The sequence below is a fragment of the Austrofundulus limnaeus genome, unplaced genomic scaffold, assembly GCF_001266775.1.
Source record: "Austrofundulus limnaeus strain Quisiro unplaced genomic scaffold, Austrofundulus_limnaeus-1.0 Scaffold541, whole genome shotgun sequence".
NCBI classification, from domain to species: domain Eukaryota; kingdom Metazoa; phylum Chordata; class Actinopteri; order Cyprinodontiformes; family Rivulidae; genus Austrofundulus; species Austrofundulus limnaeus.
This window is the reverse complement of record NW_013952943.1, coordinates 257,468-274,089: the sequence shown is the minus strand read 5'-3', so window position 1 is coordinate 274,089 and position 16,622 is coordinate 257,468. Positions and strand designations below refer to the sequence as shown.

General features: G+C 42.1%; 2 protein-coding genes across 5 annotated transcripts in view; one reads left to right on the top strand and one right to left on the bottom strand.

Moving 5' to 3' along the window:
• Positions 1–7,526, top strand: part of acp6 (acid phosphatase 6, lysophosphatidic) — an 11,281-nt gene extending 3,755 nt beyond the window's left edge. For both annotated transcript variants that reach the window (XM_014026297.1, XM_014026298.1), the window contains exons 4-11: positions 998–1,128; positions 1,218–1,297; positions 1,375–1,462; positions 1,650–1,782; positions 5,836–5,936; positions 6,016–6,108; positions 6,185–6,350; positions 6,429–7,526. In XM_014026297.1, coding sequence (XP_013881751.1) covers positions 998–1,128; positions 1,218–1,297; positions 1,375–1,462; positions 1,650–1,782; positions 5,836–5,936; positions 6,016–6,108; positions 6,185–6,350; positions 6,429–6,563 — 927 coding nt within the window. In that variant the 3' untranslated portion in view covers positions 6,564–7,526. The remainder of the gene's footprint in view (positions 1–997; positions 1,129–1,217; positions 1,298–1,374; positions 1,463–1,649; positions 1,783–5,835; positions 5,937–6,015; positions 6,109–6,184; positions 6,351–6,428) is intronic.
• Positions 7,527–8,400: 874 nt separating this feature from the next.
• Positions 8,401–16,622, bottom strand: part of bcl9 (BCL9 transcription coactivator) — a 39,563-nt gene continuing 31,341 nt past the window's right edge. For all 3 annotated transcript variants that reach the window (XM_014026295.1, XM_014026294.1, XM_014026296.1), the window contains 7 exons: positions 15,949–16,262; positions 15,574–15,681; positions 15,246–15,432; positions 13,491–13,587; positions 11,193–13,365; positions 10,395–10,667; positions 8,401–10,259 (listed from right to left, as the gene is read on the bottom strand). In XM_014026295.1, the coding sequence (XP_013881749.1) occupies positions 9,220–10,259; positions 10,395–10,667; positions 11,193–13,365; positions 13,491–13,587; positions 15,246–15,432; positions 15,574–15,681; positions 15,949–16,262 (4,192 nt within the window). In that variant the 3' untranslated portion in view covers positions 8,401–9,219. The remainder of the gene's footprint in view (positions 10,260–10,394; positions 10,668–11,192; positions 13,366–13,490; positions 13,588–15,245; positions 15,433–15,573; positions 15,682–15,948; positions 16,263–16,622) is intronic.

The window sequence follows — 16,622 nt, the reverse complement described above, 5'->3', positions numbered from 1 at the left end:
GTGTGTAAGTTTAGGAGAATGGTAAAATCCAGTCTGTTGAAGAAATATGAAATGACATAATATGTATCCTTTAAAATTGAGAAAGATTTTATTATTTTTTTCTGTTTTTTTATTATTGTTTGAATTTCTTTTGATGGAAAAAGGTGCAGATATTACAAGATTTTTTCTTCCTTCTGCTGCCTTTCATTTTATTTTTCATTTGTATTTTTTTGTATATAGAATTGGTTTTGTTTTTAAATGAAATGAATGAACAAACTAAACTAAAGTTAAAGTCCATAAGTTTGAACAGTTTTATTACAAAACGTTTCTAATGTGAATGTTTTCTAAAGAAACTCATGAAATTTTTAGCCAAGTATAATTGTTCTATATCAGTAGAGAAAAACAGATTCTGATGTAAGTTTTTCCAGAGTTGTGCAAATGCTGAATTTAGTCTAGACAAGAAAAACTGAATGAACACATTCAGACTTTTGTCCCAACTTGTTTGATTGTTTCCAGCTTTGTGACAAAAGAACAGAAAATATTTGCAGACAAAAAATGTGACACGTTTTAAGGTGACGCAAAAGAAGACAGCAGATATTTGAACAAAAGTTTGTTTGGAAAAATGTGCTGGACTCAGTGTAGCTTGTTTTTTTTTTTTTTTTAGTTAAGAACAAAATATAACAGTTAGGTCTGCAGTGATTGAAGCTTTTTTTTGTTAACAACCTGTGCAGAATAAAATCTGAGGCATTTTGTATATTTTAGGTATAATAAAATAATTTTGTCAGTTAGTATTTACCCGTCTAGTGCTTAAATAAAGTCCTGATGGATGTAAACAAACTAATTCATTTACCTCCGTTGAACTGTGTGTTGAACTTCTGTGAAATTCCATGGTAAATGTTACCTTTAGTGCTGAATTAATGCAATATTTTGTTTTTAAAACTTAGTTTAGAAATCAATTATGATGTGTTTATGTTGTCTGAAACTATGTTTATTTCTCTCCTGTGTGTGTTTTTGACAGGGCGGCACGTTCCCTGGTCAGCTGACCACACTGGGCATGCAGCAGTTGTACGAGTTGGGTCAAAGGTTGAGGAGGAAATATATCGAGGACAGACCCTTCCTAAGCCCCGCCTACATCCCCGCTGAGGTCTAGTAAGTGCTCGAGGATGGGATTTATGAGTTAAATGTGTTTCTATTTTAAAGCTGGCTTCCTTTCCTGACCCCGTTTCTGCCATTTTTAGTGTCCGCTCCACTAACATCGTGAGGACCATTGAATCTGCCAAGTGTCTGGTAGCTGGGCTTTTCCAGCAAAAACAAAACGGTAAATCTGAAATATTTGCATGCACAATATTTATATTTATCTCACCTAATCTCTCTTTTTTTAATCCCTGTTTCTAGAAGCTGTGCCTATTCTAACAACAGAGGCAGAAAATGAAATCCTCTATCCTAACTATCATGGATGCAAGCTGCTCAAAATTCTTTGCAGGTACATCAAATGTTCCTACCAGCCACAGAGTCACATCACTCCTCAGACCATCCTGGGCACTTGCAGCCATAAACTGGAATCTAAAATAATGTAGTGTGTGAAATTCTAAGCAGAGTGGAGATGCCTTTGACAGGTTGTCACAGTGTGTCTGTGTCTCGTGGCTGACACTGTGTGTGTTTTTTTGCAGCCACCGCTGGGCCGAGTCGACCACTCTGCCAGACATTGCTGCAGACCTGCGGAGCATCCAGAGTGCATTGGGGATTTCTGCTCACCAGCACGTCGACTTCATCCTCATTAGGGATGACATGGTTGCCAGAGAGGTGACACTGTGACTTTGTGATCCATGTGACTTTGTCTCGGCTCTCACCACAAGCATAAAATATATATGGCTCTGATAAAGCAGCCAGCTGCTGGTTTTGATAGCAAAAAAGCAAAAAAAAAAAAAAAAGGTCCTGTAGACCTGAACAAACGTAGGTTGAAAATTTCAGAATGAGGAGCTTGAGGATCGATTATTTATTTAAACATAATCATGAAAGAGATAAAATGGAAAAAAAGAAGCTAGAATTAAGGATAAAAACACATCTAAGGAAACTAGTCTTCCTTAAAGAAATGCACATCCCCTACAAAGTTCCAAGTCAAAGTTTTAAAGATCTTGCATTTTTGTTAGCACTCAGAGTATGTGGGAGATACCACACCAAGTTGTAGCTCAAGATCTGTAACATTAACTTAGAGCCATTTTTGTGCATTTCATGGCAGTGGGAGATCATGACTAGGTTAGTAAGACTTTTTTAAGTGGTTGTTTAAAGAGGCGATATTATGTGCTTTCCAAACCTATATTTCAATTTTATACTAAAACAAAGTAACTATGTCACATTTTCAGCTTATGAAAGAGCTATATATTTGTAAAAATCCCCAAAACAATTTACTTCTCATCTTGACAGTTTCCAAAYGTCTTGAAATAGGTCTCTGTCTCTTTAAGAAAATCCAACCAATTCGGTCACGCCCATTTCAGCACGTAGCCTGCTGGAGTCGCGGAGCGGGGTGGGAGTGCTCCGCCATGAGGAAGTTTGGCTTAAAGACACATCCCAGAGGAGGAGCTTGTCCCAAAAGGACACAACCCAGAGGAGGAGCTTGTCCCAAAAGGACACAACCCAGAGGAGGAGCTTGTCCCAAAAGGACACAACCCAGAGGCGTTTCTGGTCCCAAAAGGCGTTTCTGGTCCCTTAACTGTCGTTTTGCTCCTCGGCGTGGCTGCCTAAAAACGCTGCAGAATTTCTCAAACATGCATAAATGAGTCAAAGCAAGGCTTTGGGCATGTTTTTTATGAGAGTATAGCATTATAACATGATATAAAACTCAAAAATGTTGATTTTACATGATATTGCCCCTTTAAATAAATCGAAAGTTACACATAATTATGGTTCTATGAATCCCAGATGACCACTAGAGGGTGGTGCTGAATGCACTGAATGTTCCCTTTGCACAGGCCATTCAAGTAAATAGTGTTAACAAAGTCACAGCTCTGATAATAATCCCAATGACCAAACCTAGGGTCTCCATAACTCAGGGAAGAGCTGGTCTGAGTCAGTAAGCTGTGGCCCAAGGCCTCCAGTGGCCACACCTGCAGCTGGATACTGAGTATTTGGATACCATATCTACCCACTCAACTGTGACAGCAAGTTCCTTCTAGTTGAAAGACACTATGGAACGCCATGACACAACCTCCCTAGCAGTGGGAACCACAACCACGCTGACCAGTACGGAGCCATTGGCAACAACCTGTGGCGCTCTCTGAAGAGTAGGCCAAATCAGTGAAAGTGGCAGAAAGGTATACGGGAGGACCCTTGGCCAAGATTGATCCGGCTCATCCTGGCCCAGTGCACCTGATGCCCCTATGGAGTACCATAGGAGACAGTGAGTTGACTCCTCTGTGGGGAACAGATCTTTGTCTTCCCAACCAAAGAGGTCCCAGACTTGAAAACTAAATTGCTGTCAAGGGACCACTCTCCTGGAGCAGACCCCTGGCAAGAAACAGTCTGTGACCTGGTGAGTGGACAGGTAGATAGGCCCATTCCAGAAGGTTCTTAGACACCTTCAGAAGTTGTACTGACCTGGTGCCATTCTGATTTTTGACATGGTATACAACAGTTATCTGACTGAATTAACACATGCCCTCCCTCCAAGTGGGAGAGAAAATACCTGAGAGGTGAAAGCTGTCAAGCCACCTTTGTAGGGGGGCATAGTGACAGCAACCCCAAGTGCACCACCCAAGTGATCAACATCAGTTTACCTTGCAGCTACAGGAAGGCGGCATAAGGCAACTGCCTGCCCAGCCTGAATTCATTGACCATTTGGAGTATGTCATCTTTCGAACAGATTGGCGAACCTTCAAAGAAGGTGAGCACAAGACCACCATCAAAAAGATGGTTGTCTGAGATGGAATCATCTTCCCCAAGTTGACTTTGAGGCCTAGCTGGGACACATGGGCAAGCAGGTGGTCTGTATCCTGATAGCCACATGCCCGAGATGGGCACAAAGAAGCAAATCATCGAGATACGGCAGTCCTTTCACTCCACAGGCCTGTAGGGAAGAGAGCACTGCTTTCACACACCAAGAATACCCTCGTGGATAGGAAAGCCCGAACAGGAATATCTGGAATTGCCAATGGTGACCCTGATAGACAAACCTAAGGAAGTGACGATGCTCTGCCACAATAGACACATGAAAGTAAGCATCTCTCATATCTATTGATGTAAACCACTCTCCCCTTGCTACAGCCTGAAGAACTTCTGACATCATGAGCATGTGAAAGGGCGGCACCTTCAAATACTGGTTGAGCCCCCTCAGATCTAAAATGGAATGAAACTCACCTGTCCTTTTTGGCACAACAAAGTAGGTTGACTAGTAGCCTTCAGTTTGCTGTCCAGGATCCACCACCTTGATTTCACCCTGGGTCAGGAAGGTGGAAAGCTCCTAGTCTAGTCTTCTAGTATTCGACTTGGTGGCATCAATTTCTTCCCCCATGGCCCCTAGATACCAGGGGTTGGGGGTGGGGTAGCGGGCTGATCCATGAAAGCCTCTGCTGGGTCTCTGCTGTACAGGCTGAAGATAAGAGCCTCCATACCACTTACCATACCTAGACAGCGGCCAACTGTTGGGGCCAGCCATTGGGCACCTCAAATGCCAAGGAGGTGGAGGGGCCATAACCCTGCTAAGACTTGAGAGCTGCTGCCTGGACTTCCGTGCCTGAATGGTCCATTCCAAGTGAGGCAACAGCGGGTTAAACCTCCGGCATGCATTCCAAGCCTGTCTTGGCCGGCTCATGCATAGCCACCAACACTCGACCATCTGCGGAGATTTGGGTCCTGCAAACACCTGTGCAACTTCTTCAGGTAATCCTCTGAAGGAGGAACAGAAAAGGGAGGAGGAGCCCACTGCAAAATGCCACTGCAGTTCATGCAAAAATCTTTGAACAAAAAGTTGGCAGAAACTGGTAGAGAGCGCAGAAAAACACCACCATCACCAGTTAAAGTAACATAGAAAAATATATGAAAGGAGAAAAAAACACTTTCTTTATCAGCAATCTGCAACATACATTTATGAAGATTCCTTTGTCRTAGCCCTGGGAGAGCGATACCTCGCTACTCCTGCCTACAGGCAATCAGGCGTCTGAGGACAGTAAAAATTATGCAAGCTTTGCAAGGCTCATGCCATTCAAAAAGCAAACCACACACAAGAAGAAAAAAGGAGCAGAGCCTTGGATGATAACGGCTTATCAGTATAAGATAATCATCCAGTGGGTCACAGATGTAACTTTGATACTATTTACTCGARTGGTGCATGTGCGATGGGAACATTCAGTGCTTTTAGCACTGCCCTCTAGCGGTTAGGAGGGATGAAATAGAACTGGTCTTTGACCAATTAACACAGGAGCTAAATAAAATATTGCCGTTGTACATTTATGCATCAAAATTAATGCTGCTTATTGAAAAGCTCTGAGATTTGATTTCCTGTTTGCTTTATATTTTATTATGACATACTGTATTTATATACATCTTTGAGCTAGAAAATATTTAAGCTTTTAACAGTTTTTTTGTCCCTTTTTAGTCAAACCTAATTGCATTCAGCTTTAATCTCCCCAAACTGCTTCAGGAAGGTCCTTTTATGGTTTAAGCATCTCATTAATGTTTCTGTGTTTATAAAACAATGAGAGAACAATCAACTTAGTGGCATGTTCTATAAAACTAATGGCTTGTTAATGCTTTGACAGCTGTCAGTTCTGCACAAAAGAGACAGTCGTTAAAATGAAACTATTATAATGTACAACTGATTAATAATATGATTGTAATTAATGTGTTTCTTTAAATTATTAGACGCATGGTCTTCCAAATCCACCAGTGCTGAACTCCTGGAAGAATACAGTGGAGCAGAGGGCCGTAGACATGATGTACCACATATATGACCCCAGCAAAAAGTTAAAGCAAACCCTGTTTCAAAACTTTTCTTCTGACCTCGGCAGGCCGTGTTTAATTCCTGTGTTGTRTCTGCAACAGGGAGAACCTGCAGCTGTGTGTTGGACCCCTCCTGCACGTACTGTGGGAAAACATTGAGAGGAAATTGCAGGGCAGCTCATCATTGTCACACAGGTTGTACTCCTTTATGATGGGCGCAGTTCTCGACCAGTATTTGTCAGCTTTAACACTGAAATCCTCTTTCAAACAGGAAGTTGTTCCTGTATTCTGTGCATGACACTACTCTCATCCCCTGCCTCATGGCACTGGGGATTTTYGACATGAGATGGCCACCGTATGCTGCTGATATCTCTCTGGAGCTGCACCGAAACAAACAAACCAACGAGGCCTTTGTCAAAGTGTCATACGCAGGGAAGGTGAGGAACAACCAAGTGCTTTTATTTARAAAATGTTTAACTGTGCTTCTGCAATCTTAGTTATGCTTTGTTCCACAGGATCAACTTATTCCAGGTTGTAGTGGAGTTTACTGCCCCCTGCAGGAGTTCAAACAGGTCCTGTTGACTCACTCGCTGAGCTCTGACCTCTATCAGTCACGCTGCAACACCACCCAAAGTCGGACTGAACTCTGAACCCTCAACTAACTGCTCAGGACTTACATTCCTACTATAAAATACACCATGCTTTCATGTCTTCTGATCACACATCATCCAACAACCAACAACACAATAACTCAAAAACAAGTTGAACTTTCATTTCCATCACTGGMTTTAATCTTTCTTTTATCAACATACACGGAGTGTATGATGAGAATAGTTTTACTTTGTAGTGTTTACTTTGTACAAAGTGCTCTGTGTGCACAAGTGTGAGTGTATATGCCTACATACTTTAAGGTTTAAATATTAGGGTTGCAGGTTTTTTTTTTTTTTTGTATTAGCATTTTGCTGACAAACACACTAATTTGGTTTTAGGACAGCGAAGAAAAACAGCTAAAACCTCAAGGAGTGTTTGAACTAGTTTTACCTGCAGATTGGTGCAAAACTATTTTTGCAGCAGAGCAATGATTTATTTATTTTTGTATTACAAAATGGTCAATATAGTGTGTGGATATGGCACTGAAGTGGTGAAGCTCCAGAATGTGAATAATAACTTAAGGTAAATTGAGTTTATGAGAATATACCAAATAAGTTTATCCTAAACAWATTTTTATGATACAGAATGCTGGCTTTGCTGTTTGGATGATGCATTTGCAAAATACTATCAGTCACCTTCATAGATTGTTAGAACCTTAAAAAGGTTTAAATGTGTGAATTTGATTTGTGATGCACTTTTTCCACTAATCGCATTTCCATTCTTTTATTTATTCTGAGGGAATACTATTCTGAGTGGCACATTTAAATTTTGAGTAAAAGGTACACAATTGTGTATTAGCAGATTCGTATCTTTATAGAGTCCGTATAGCCCTAGAGCAATCTGTGTGTTTTTGAGTGCTCACCYGTGTGACAAGTATTTTATGACCTTGAGTTTAACAATGCTGCAACGACACTTTGTACCTCATCAAATAAAGAATTGGTGAGACATAAATACAAATTTTATTCAATGTTAAGTCTTTTTTTTCCTTACGTCACATTAAAAGGGTCATGTAAAAACTTGAGGTTCAAAAAAGCACAAATTTTTGAAAAGCATTTAAATGCAGTGAGACGTTTTCACATCTATTAGGCAGCAAGGTCTGAAAGTAGTTCTCACCTGATAAAACTGTCAGCGTATCAATGCCGCCGCTCCTCTTCTCATTTTGACACGTAGAGACAAAGACTTGGATTTCTCCACATAAAACAATCGAGACCCACGTGAACAGAAACAGGCGCACACACATACACTCCGTGGACAACATGTATATACCAAAACAATATCTTTTATTTGTAAGTCCATCACCACAGCCCTGGTAGGCTATTCTGCACCAAAGCCAATGGAGAAACACATGACAAGCTTATACAATAGAGAAAAGAGGAAGTCAACTGGATGGTAAGCAGTACATGTTTACATTTCCGTGTGTCTTGCGCTGGACATCACTCGCCTTACCAGATCTACCTAGCTCTAGTTCTATTTTACCTGGCAAACCTGCTCTTGCATTCCAGCCACTCCTCTCCCATTCTACGGACCATCGAGGTGGGGTGGGGGAGGATTATTGCTGTGGGAATGATTATTACCCAGAGTCAACAAGAGTCATAACAAAACAGGAACACAACAGGAACAAGAAGAACACACATATCACGTCTGGGTATTAGCGATATTATTCACGCCGGTGAGGGTTGAGTCCTAAAACGTTTTGGAGCACAATGTTTGAATATCATCCACAACTTGATGATCGCTGTGCTGCAAAGCTGCCAGGATCCTCACATTGAACGCATTGCTCTCATTGTAAAAAAAAAAAAAAAAGGAGGAAAAAAAGAAGACGCTTTCTGCAGATGATCCATGTTTGTGCTTTTTTAATAATACTATTATCTTAATGAGGTCATAGTTTGGTTTGTTATACACTGGAGTTACAAAGGAAATTAAAATAGACTAAAATTTGAAAAGCCCACCAATGGTAAACCGTACAGTATTTTTAGGGGGCATTCCTCCCCCAATGAAAGCTGGGTAAGAGGAGTTGAGAGGTCACTGATAGAATGCCTATACGTACAGACACATACATACCACACATACATCTGTCAAGCACGCACACACACACTCACGTATATACTGTACAGAAACAGTCAAAACAATGGAGCGAAAGACAAGATGGATTTCCACTAAAGTCTTCACAAAGCACAAATTATTCCTCCTCTTGTCCCATACCACTTTTATGACAAATTGTTTTTTTTTTATTTGAAAAAAAGAGACATATACTGTAGCATTACCACACTGACTTTTAGTTAGGTTGGTTCCTCTTTGTTGTCAGATAATCAAAAAAAATTTAAACAAAAAAATAAAATAAAACACATGAAGAGTTCTGCGAAATTGATGCACAACAATCCCATACATTCTGCAGTTCTTGAGTCAAAATTACAATGTATGTGTGGCAAAGGTACTCCACTCTGGGTCTGTCTTAGTCTCTGTTGGAACAGTTCCCACAAGACAATACTAGTTGACAGGCTAGCTCCATTCTGTTCATTTTCAGGGCACATCCTCTTGTTTTGCCTCATTTATTTGAGTCCATCAGTTTTTTTGAACACTTGCTACACTCCACGAGCTTTATATCATCCTTTGTGAATTGTCCAAGAACATTCTAGTTGCAAGATTTTTGTTGGATTAGAACATTCCATGACCCGGACTGAACCCCATGTCCATGTCACGTGGCCTCATTTGACCCCCCATCATCATTGTCTGCTGCGGAGGGCCTCCCATGCCCTGTAGTGACATCATCATGTTAGGTGAGCCACCRGGGCCTGGGTGAGCCATTTGTCTCCCCTGCATCATCCCTCCTGGACCCCCAGGGGACATCATTCGGTGCTGAGGACCCATCATGCCTTGACCCATGAATCCTGGCGGTCGCATTGAATTGTGACCAGGGTTACCCATCGGCATGTCTTGAGGGCCCATACCTCCACCAGGTCCTCCTGTCATCCCCCCCATCCCTTGCATTGGCATTCCCATCCTCGGTGGACCATCACCTATCATGCCCTGCAAGGGAAAGCCAGCAGGGTGGGGTGGTTTTCCCCCAGGGTTGTCACCTCCACCACGGGGGAAATATGAAAGAGTCTGGCTGGGTTTTTCTGATGGGATTATCCTGGACAGGTCGAACTCAGGAATACCCGAGGCTCCCGGCCGCATCACCTCATGAAGGTCTGCATCACTGAATCCTCCTTGCATGTTGTTAAACTCTGGCCCGCCAGGGGTATTAGGCTTGCACATACCCCCATCACCCCCTCCTCCGTGAGGCATGTTCCCCATTCGTCCTCCCATAGGTMCCCCCTCACCCTGGAAGCCCATTGGATGACCAGGAAAACCTTGGGGACCAGGACCATTGTGCGGTGAAAAGGGGCCTTGCTGGGAAGGAGATTGRGTGAGGGGGTATCCCTGGTTTCGATGAGGATAACCAATCCGTCCTTGGGGCATCATTTGAGGATTTGGCATACCTGGGTCTTGAGGATTTGGTTGCATCATCATGCCATGAGACATCATGCCTGGGCCCATATTAGGGGCATTGGGAGAGGGCATCTGTGGGGGCATGCCATGGGAGAGAGGCTGGGATCCCATCGGATTCATACCCAGAGGACTGAGCGCAGGCATGGGTCCAGGGTTTCCAGGTCCCATCATGCGTGGATTTCCTTGATGATTCATTGCCATACCTGCAATTAAAAAGAAACAACTTTCAGTACAAGCACTTTGAAGAGAGGGATAATCCTGTAAATACAATATGACCCAGAGTTATTGTAGTAGAAACTAAATTAAACAACAGTTAGAGGATATTTCAAGTATTTTACCATTATTGTTCACTGAAGGCAAATTGGGGGAACGAGCTGGAGGCGAGTCATCATCTGAGCTGGCAACAGTCTTTATGGCATCGTGGTAAAGCGGGGTTGAGCTGGGCATCGCAAACTTGGACATGCGTGACATCATGATGGAGAGTGGGTTCTGGGATAATGTTGGTTCTGGGGGTATAGTGTATGGACTGCCTGACGGAACATTGCCTGAAAGGGCCATGGACCCAGAGGGAGCCCCTGATGAGGGAGGTGCTGAAGGAGGACCATTCCCACCTGAAGTGAAAATAAATACAGAAACATAAGAAAAGCTAACATTCTCTGATTTATTAAATAAATGACATTTATAAGACTTTAGCACCAGTTTTAACACACATACCCACTCAGTTTGCAAAAGTAAGGGTGTCCAAATGTTTAACTGGCACTTCATATTGAGCATTTATTTAGTGGAGTAAAAAGTGAGGGCATGTGTATCCTTAGCTATACAGCCAGAAGAGGGAGCCACTGGACCATAACCAACCCCACCCCAGAGTATATACAGATGTGATAAATGGAACACCATATCATAACTTTCATTTTATGTTTGAGAGGATATTTGCATTTTTAAGTGAAAGTTACTTCAAATGCAAAAAAACATTTACACAGGATTTAAACATTGTAAAAAACTACAAATGCACAAAAATTCTATCAAAGATGCTAAAAAGAAATACAAATATACAAAAAAAATTACAAAGATTACATTGCGAAACAAAAAGAGCCAGACATGCTTATAACCACAGAAAGAATGAATGGTATACATACCCTGCTCCATCCCCATCATGTTTGGTGAAGTGATGCTGAGTGGAGGTTTGCCTCCCTGTGGGGGAACTCCAGGACTCTGCATGGGTGGTTTTGGTGAAGAGGCCCATGAAGGAGAGGGGTTTGGAAGAGATGGAGACCTCATATGAACGGGAGAGGCACCTGCTGATCCCATCATGGAGTGAGGAGATTTCATTGGTGCAGAAGTTGGAGGGGCTGGAGGAGCACTGGGACCTGTGGGACCAGTAAGCATGCCTGCTAGCTGGGACGGTGTTTGAGGAGATTTAAGGTTTCCGGAGGGGGAACCCATTATGGGGGACTGCCCTTGCCTCAGAGGTGGTGACTTGAGTGGGTTAACACTGGGAGAGTTTCCCCCTCCTGCTTGAACATTCAGGTCTGCGGGCTTGCGGCTTCTCTGACCTTGACTAGGACCACCACCTGAGGAGAGGTGGTTAATACGACCATTACCTCCTGAAGGTGTGGCTCTGTGCTCTGGACCAAACGTTTGGTCAGCATGTGGACCCCTCATTCCTCCTGGACCCCCAGGGAAAGGCCGCCCAGGCCCCATTGGAAAGTCTGATGGTGTCTGTTCAGGAAAAGTGGAGACCTGCATAGGCCTGCCTTGAGGACCCATGTTCTCCATCGGAGGTCCTCCACTACCTCTCATTCTCATTATTTCATCAGGACTCATATTCATGGGTGGCTCTCGTAGTTTAGAAGGATGCATGTGAGGTCCTGGCCCAGGACCAGGCCCCATGCCAAAGTCAGGCCCCATTTCTCTGCCCCCCAATCCTTGGAGCCTTGAGGACGGACTCATAGGGCCCTCACCAGGCATTCTTGGAAACATACCCATGCCATTACCGGGTTCCATTCCACCTCTTTGGTGCCCCATCATCCTTTGAACATCCATCATCATCCCTGGAGGAAGGCCCTTCTCTCCACCCATTCCTTGGTGAAACATTGCCTCCTGGACTGACTGAGGATTTGGAAAACGCTCACCACGAGCTCCTGGGCCCGCAAACATTCCTCCAGGCCCTCCAGGGAAGCCCCGCGCTTCTCCCATTCGGGGAGGCATGTCATCAGGCCAGCCAATTCCAGGCCTTGGGGGGCCCTCCATCTCAGGATTCATCATACCAGAGAAGCCAGGCATCCTCTGCATGTGTGGGGGCATGCCCCGGGGACCAGGGCCCATTCCCATTCGTTCTGGGTAATGCTCTGGTGGACCACCTGGTCCTCCCCACATCTCTCCAGGACCCATTTGGTAGGGAGGCGGAGGTCCACGCATCATGCCTCGTGGACCATGGGGGTGCATCATCAGGTCTGGAGCAAGAGGGCGGTGTTGCATTTCTTGTTTTTTTCTCTTCTCCTCATAAAACTCTTGTTGTAACTTAAGCCAAGCCACCTGTTCTGGAGTCATCTGATCTCCTTCTCCACAGCTGCCTGGACCCATGTGTGGACCAAGTTCATCTGGTGGAAATGTGGGCATGTCTCTGGGTCCATGGCCAGGTCCAAAAGGTGGACCTTGTGGACGAGGCCCTCCAGGTCCACCTGCTGGGCCAAGGCTTTGAGACTGTGCCATCATTGCTTGTAGGGGTCCCTGCTCAGGTCTTCGAGGTGCACCTTCAGGGCCTCCATCATGAGGTCCACTGTGGGGTTGTGGGGGCCCAGGTGGTGGGGCATCACGATCATCTGGGAAAAGCATGCGCTGAATATCTCGCAATGTCTGAAGCGAGCGCTGACGATGCTCTAATTGTTCTTGTGACAGACCTTCTGTGTTGGCCTCCATGTTTAACAACTCCTGGGCAAGCTGCTGCTGTTGTTGCTGCTGTTGGGGGGTCAGACCTGCTCCACCGGAGCCTCCACCCTGCACTCCTTCAACTGATGTTGGAGGGTTGAGGCCTGCCTCAGGTTGGTTGACTGAAGCCTGGTCTACTGGAGCTGTAGGGTTACTGGGGCTACTGCCTGGAATATTTTTGGATTCCATGCCTGTTGAGGATGAGCCTTCTTGCGGAAGAATACAGGATTGGTTCCCTTGATTTGAAGGCTGCGGTGGTGCTGGCTCTGCCATCCCAGGTAAGGACGGTTTAGATCCAGGCTGGTGGCTTTGATCTTGGGTGTGTGACAGAGGCTGCTGTGGAGGCTTGGAGTCATTCCGCAGGACGCCAGACGCATTGTTCTTTGACAGAGAAGAAGCAAGATAAAGACTTAAATTGTTTAAGATAATGTCAGGGATATTCTTTCAAAGATGCTGGTGTTTGTAATAATACATGTGCCATTAAAGAAGTTTGTGTGCATGTTTACCAAAAGGAGGTGGGCTTTGTCTTTGCTGTTGGAGATGTTTTTCATATGGAAGGCAATGATGTTTTCTGTGTGGCCAGTGAGAACTTCATTAGCTGCCCTGAAGATGAACATACACAAAGATCAGTCAACTGATTCAACAGTGTGCGCGTCTGGGAAGCGATGATTTGGATAAATGAATTTTAGATGGCATCATGATGACAACATTAAGGTAAACAAACCAAACACACTTTACCTAATCACTACCCACATCTAGTATCACCAATATGGAACACCTAAGTGTTCATACAGAAATAAATCATTATGAAATAAGTATCTATATATGAATAAATAATAGATAAATATATAATGTGACCATGTAATTGTGAAATAACTGAATGAATATACAAATCTAAGCTCATTTTATTTTTTGTTTTGACTTGTACTTTGAATGAATGTGATGCTTTTACCTATTTTCCTTGCTTTTATTGTGAAGCACTTTGTCATTTTATTTATATGAAAGGTGCCATATAAATAAATTTTGCTTACTTACTATTATTATGAACATATTCATTGTCCTTTAAAATGTCCTTATATTGTAATATAATACATTATTTCAATGTGATTTCTTCCAAGTAAAAGAGATTATTTTAGAGGCATTTTTATTTAATTCTAGCTGGGGGATTTTTCCCGAATTTTATTTATTTTTATTACAAATTCATATTTTATTTCACAATGGTGTTTTTCCCAATGGCTTATTTACTGTATTTCATAAGGATACTTCTCAGCAGAAATCAGTCAAGAGAAACAGTGCACACAGTTGTTTGATTAGCTGCTCCTTTACTCAGACAAAAGTAATCACATACCAATATCATATTATGCCTAAAGGTGCAATGCATCCTTTGTTACCTTTGACCTAGCAAATCATTGCTAGCTGTAGAAGTTGTGCAGTGAGCATGTATTCAGGAAAACTAATCGATGTGCAAGGATCAGCCAGTGGGAGTGCAGGTCCAACCCACTGACTCTGATTGACAGTTAATCATTCTGCTGTAAAGTATCATTATAAAATAAATAGGCCACTGGTAATAAAACCATTATGAAAAAAGACAAATTTGTGGAAAAACATTTTTGAATAAAAAATGCAAGAAATGAGTAAAAAAATCTTCAAAAATAATCACCATTATGGGAAAAAATGTACCATTGTAATAATGTTTTACATTAATAAGCACATTTTTAAGAATAAAGATTTTTCATGATAATGAGCTTAGAATTATACATGCATTTAGTCATTTCACAACTATATTGTCACAGTATATATTTATCTATTATTTTTTCACATAGATATTTATTTCATGTTTTATTTATTTATTTCATTATAAACACTTTGTTGTTCCATATTCTAATACCCAGCAGTGTATTACTTTAAGATTTTTGCAGAAAATTGTACACATCTTGGAAAACAAACAAATGATTTTAGTTTTAACAGATAGCTTGTGAGGAAGAGGTAGTAAAAACATGTCATGATGTCATGAACAAAACAACCACAACGTAAGTAAAGTGGAGGAATATAAACCTTACTTGAGGCAGTTTGAATGTTAGCAATTCTTTTTAATTTTGATTGACAATTCAGCAAATGTTTCTAAATAATGCATATTATGTATAACAGAATATTAATTAATAAAACTTGTTCAAAAATATAATAAATATTAGTATCATAATTAAAAAGCTATGGATGATTTCTAAGTTACATTATTAGGAATGAGCAGGCTGCTCTCTTACTTGTTTGCCATCTCCGTGGTAAAGACATAAACAAGTTTTGAGCCGGGTTTTTGGCCACTAGCAGGTTCTGTTGTAGAGCCTTGGCCTCCCAGTGCATTGTGGGAGGGTGTGGAGGAACGACTGAGTCCGGCATTGGAGGTAGAATGTGTGACAGAGTCCTGGGGTTTCACATCGCTGGAATTACAATCTAAGTAAACACAACAGGGCAGAACTTTAAAAGGACAACCCAAGCTTATAAAAATGTAATTTTACTGCAAAGTTAACAGAGTTTACTGGGTTTGAATAGAGAAAAGCAAATATGTGTGAATTAACATGTAAACAGACTTACTGAAGAAACTTTTGTCATCTTCATCACTTTCACCCCCCGAGCACCAATCAGCTCCACTATACGGCTGCCTCCTTTCTGCCACACACATTCTCTTCACCCTGCTACTATCTGCACAGACACACAAACCAGTATGTTTAGTTTTTTAAAGTAAGAGACGATGACAGACTTTACAGTGCACTTTTCAAAAAGATATTTAGTCATTAACTCTGCTTTTCTGAGCTCTCATACAACTCACCTTCAAAATGTTGAGCTTCTGTGTAAAATAAAACTAGATTGTAGAGTTTTGCAAATCACTAATACACAATATTTGATTGCAGCAAGTGTTGATAGACTGAATCAAAGTAGGAAAACTGTACAAACAGAGATGATTTTTACCTTTGTCCTCACTAGTAGGTGTGCCGCTCTCTGGCTGCTCAAATGACTCTACAGAGGTGCTTCTCTCCCGTTTGACTTTCACTTTTGAGCTCGGGCCTGATGTCAAGCCCTGTCCGTTTTTCAGTCCCATTCCCCCCGAAACATTTTGAGCTCCTTTGGCACCCATGTTTTTGGGGTCACAGGGAGATGGTTGTGATTGGCTGCCCGTGCTCCCTGGTTTACCCTGATTGGGCATTTTAGAGTCCATCTGGGCGGCAGTAGAGGGGGACATGACTGGAGGTGACCGTACCATGACCTCCGTCTTGGGTTTAGGACTGAAATATAAAAAGGACACATTTAGTTTGATTTACCGTAAACATAAAAAAAATCTATACAAAACATTATGACCTCTACTGATTTCATTTAACTCACAAAACATTTAAAAAAAAAGAAACACATAAGGTTAAATGATCAGAATAACATTATTTCATCATGTTTATACCAGGGTTCCTACAGTTTAAGGAAAGTTTAATTTAAGACTTTTTAATGCCAAGTGAAATTAAATTTAAGACCAATTTTACAATAAAAACAAATGACAAAAAAATAAAAACTGTCAAACTCATGAATCAAAGTATTTTTGGTTGAAGTATTCGAATATTGCTAATAGATCAATTGTTTTTATCCATATATAACTA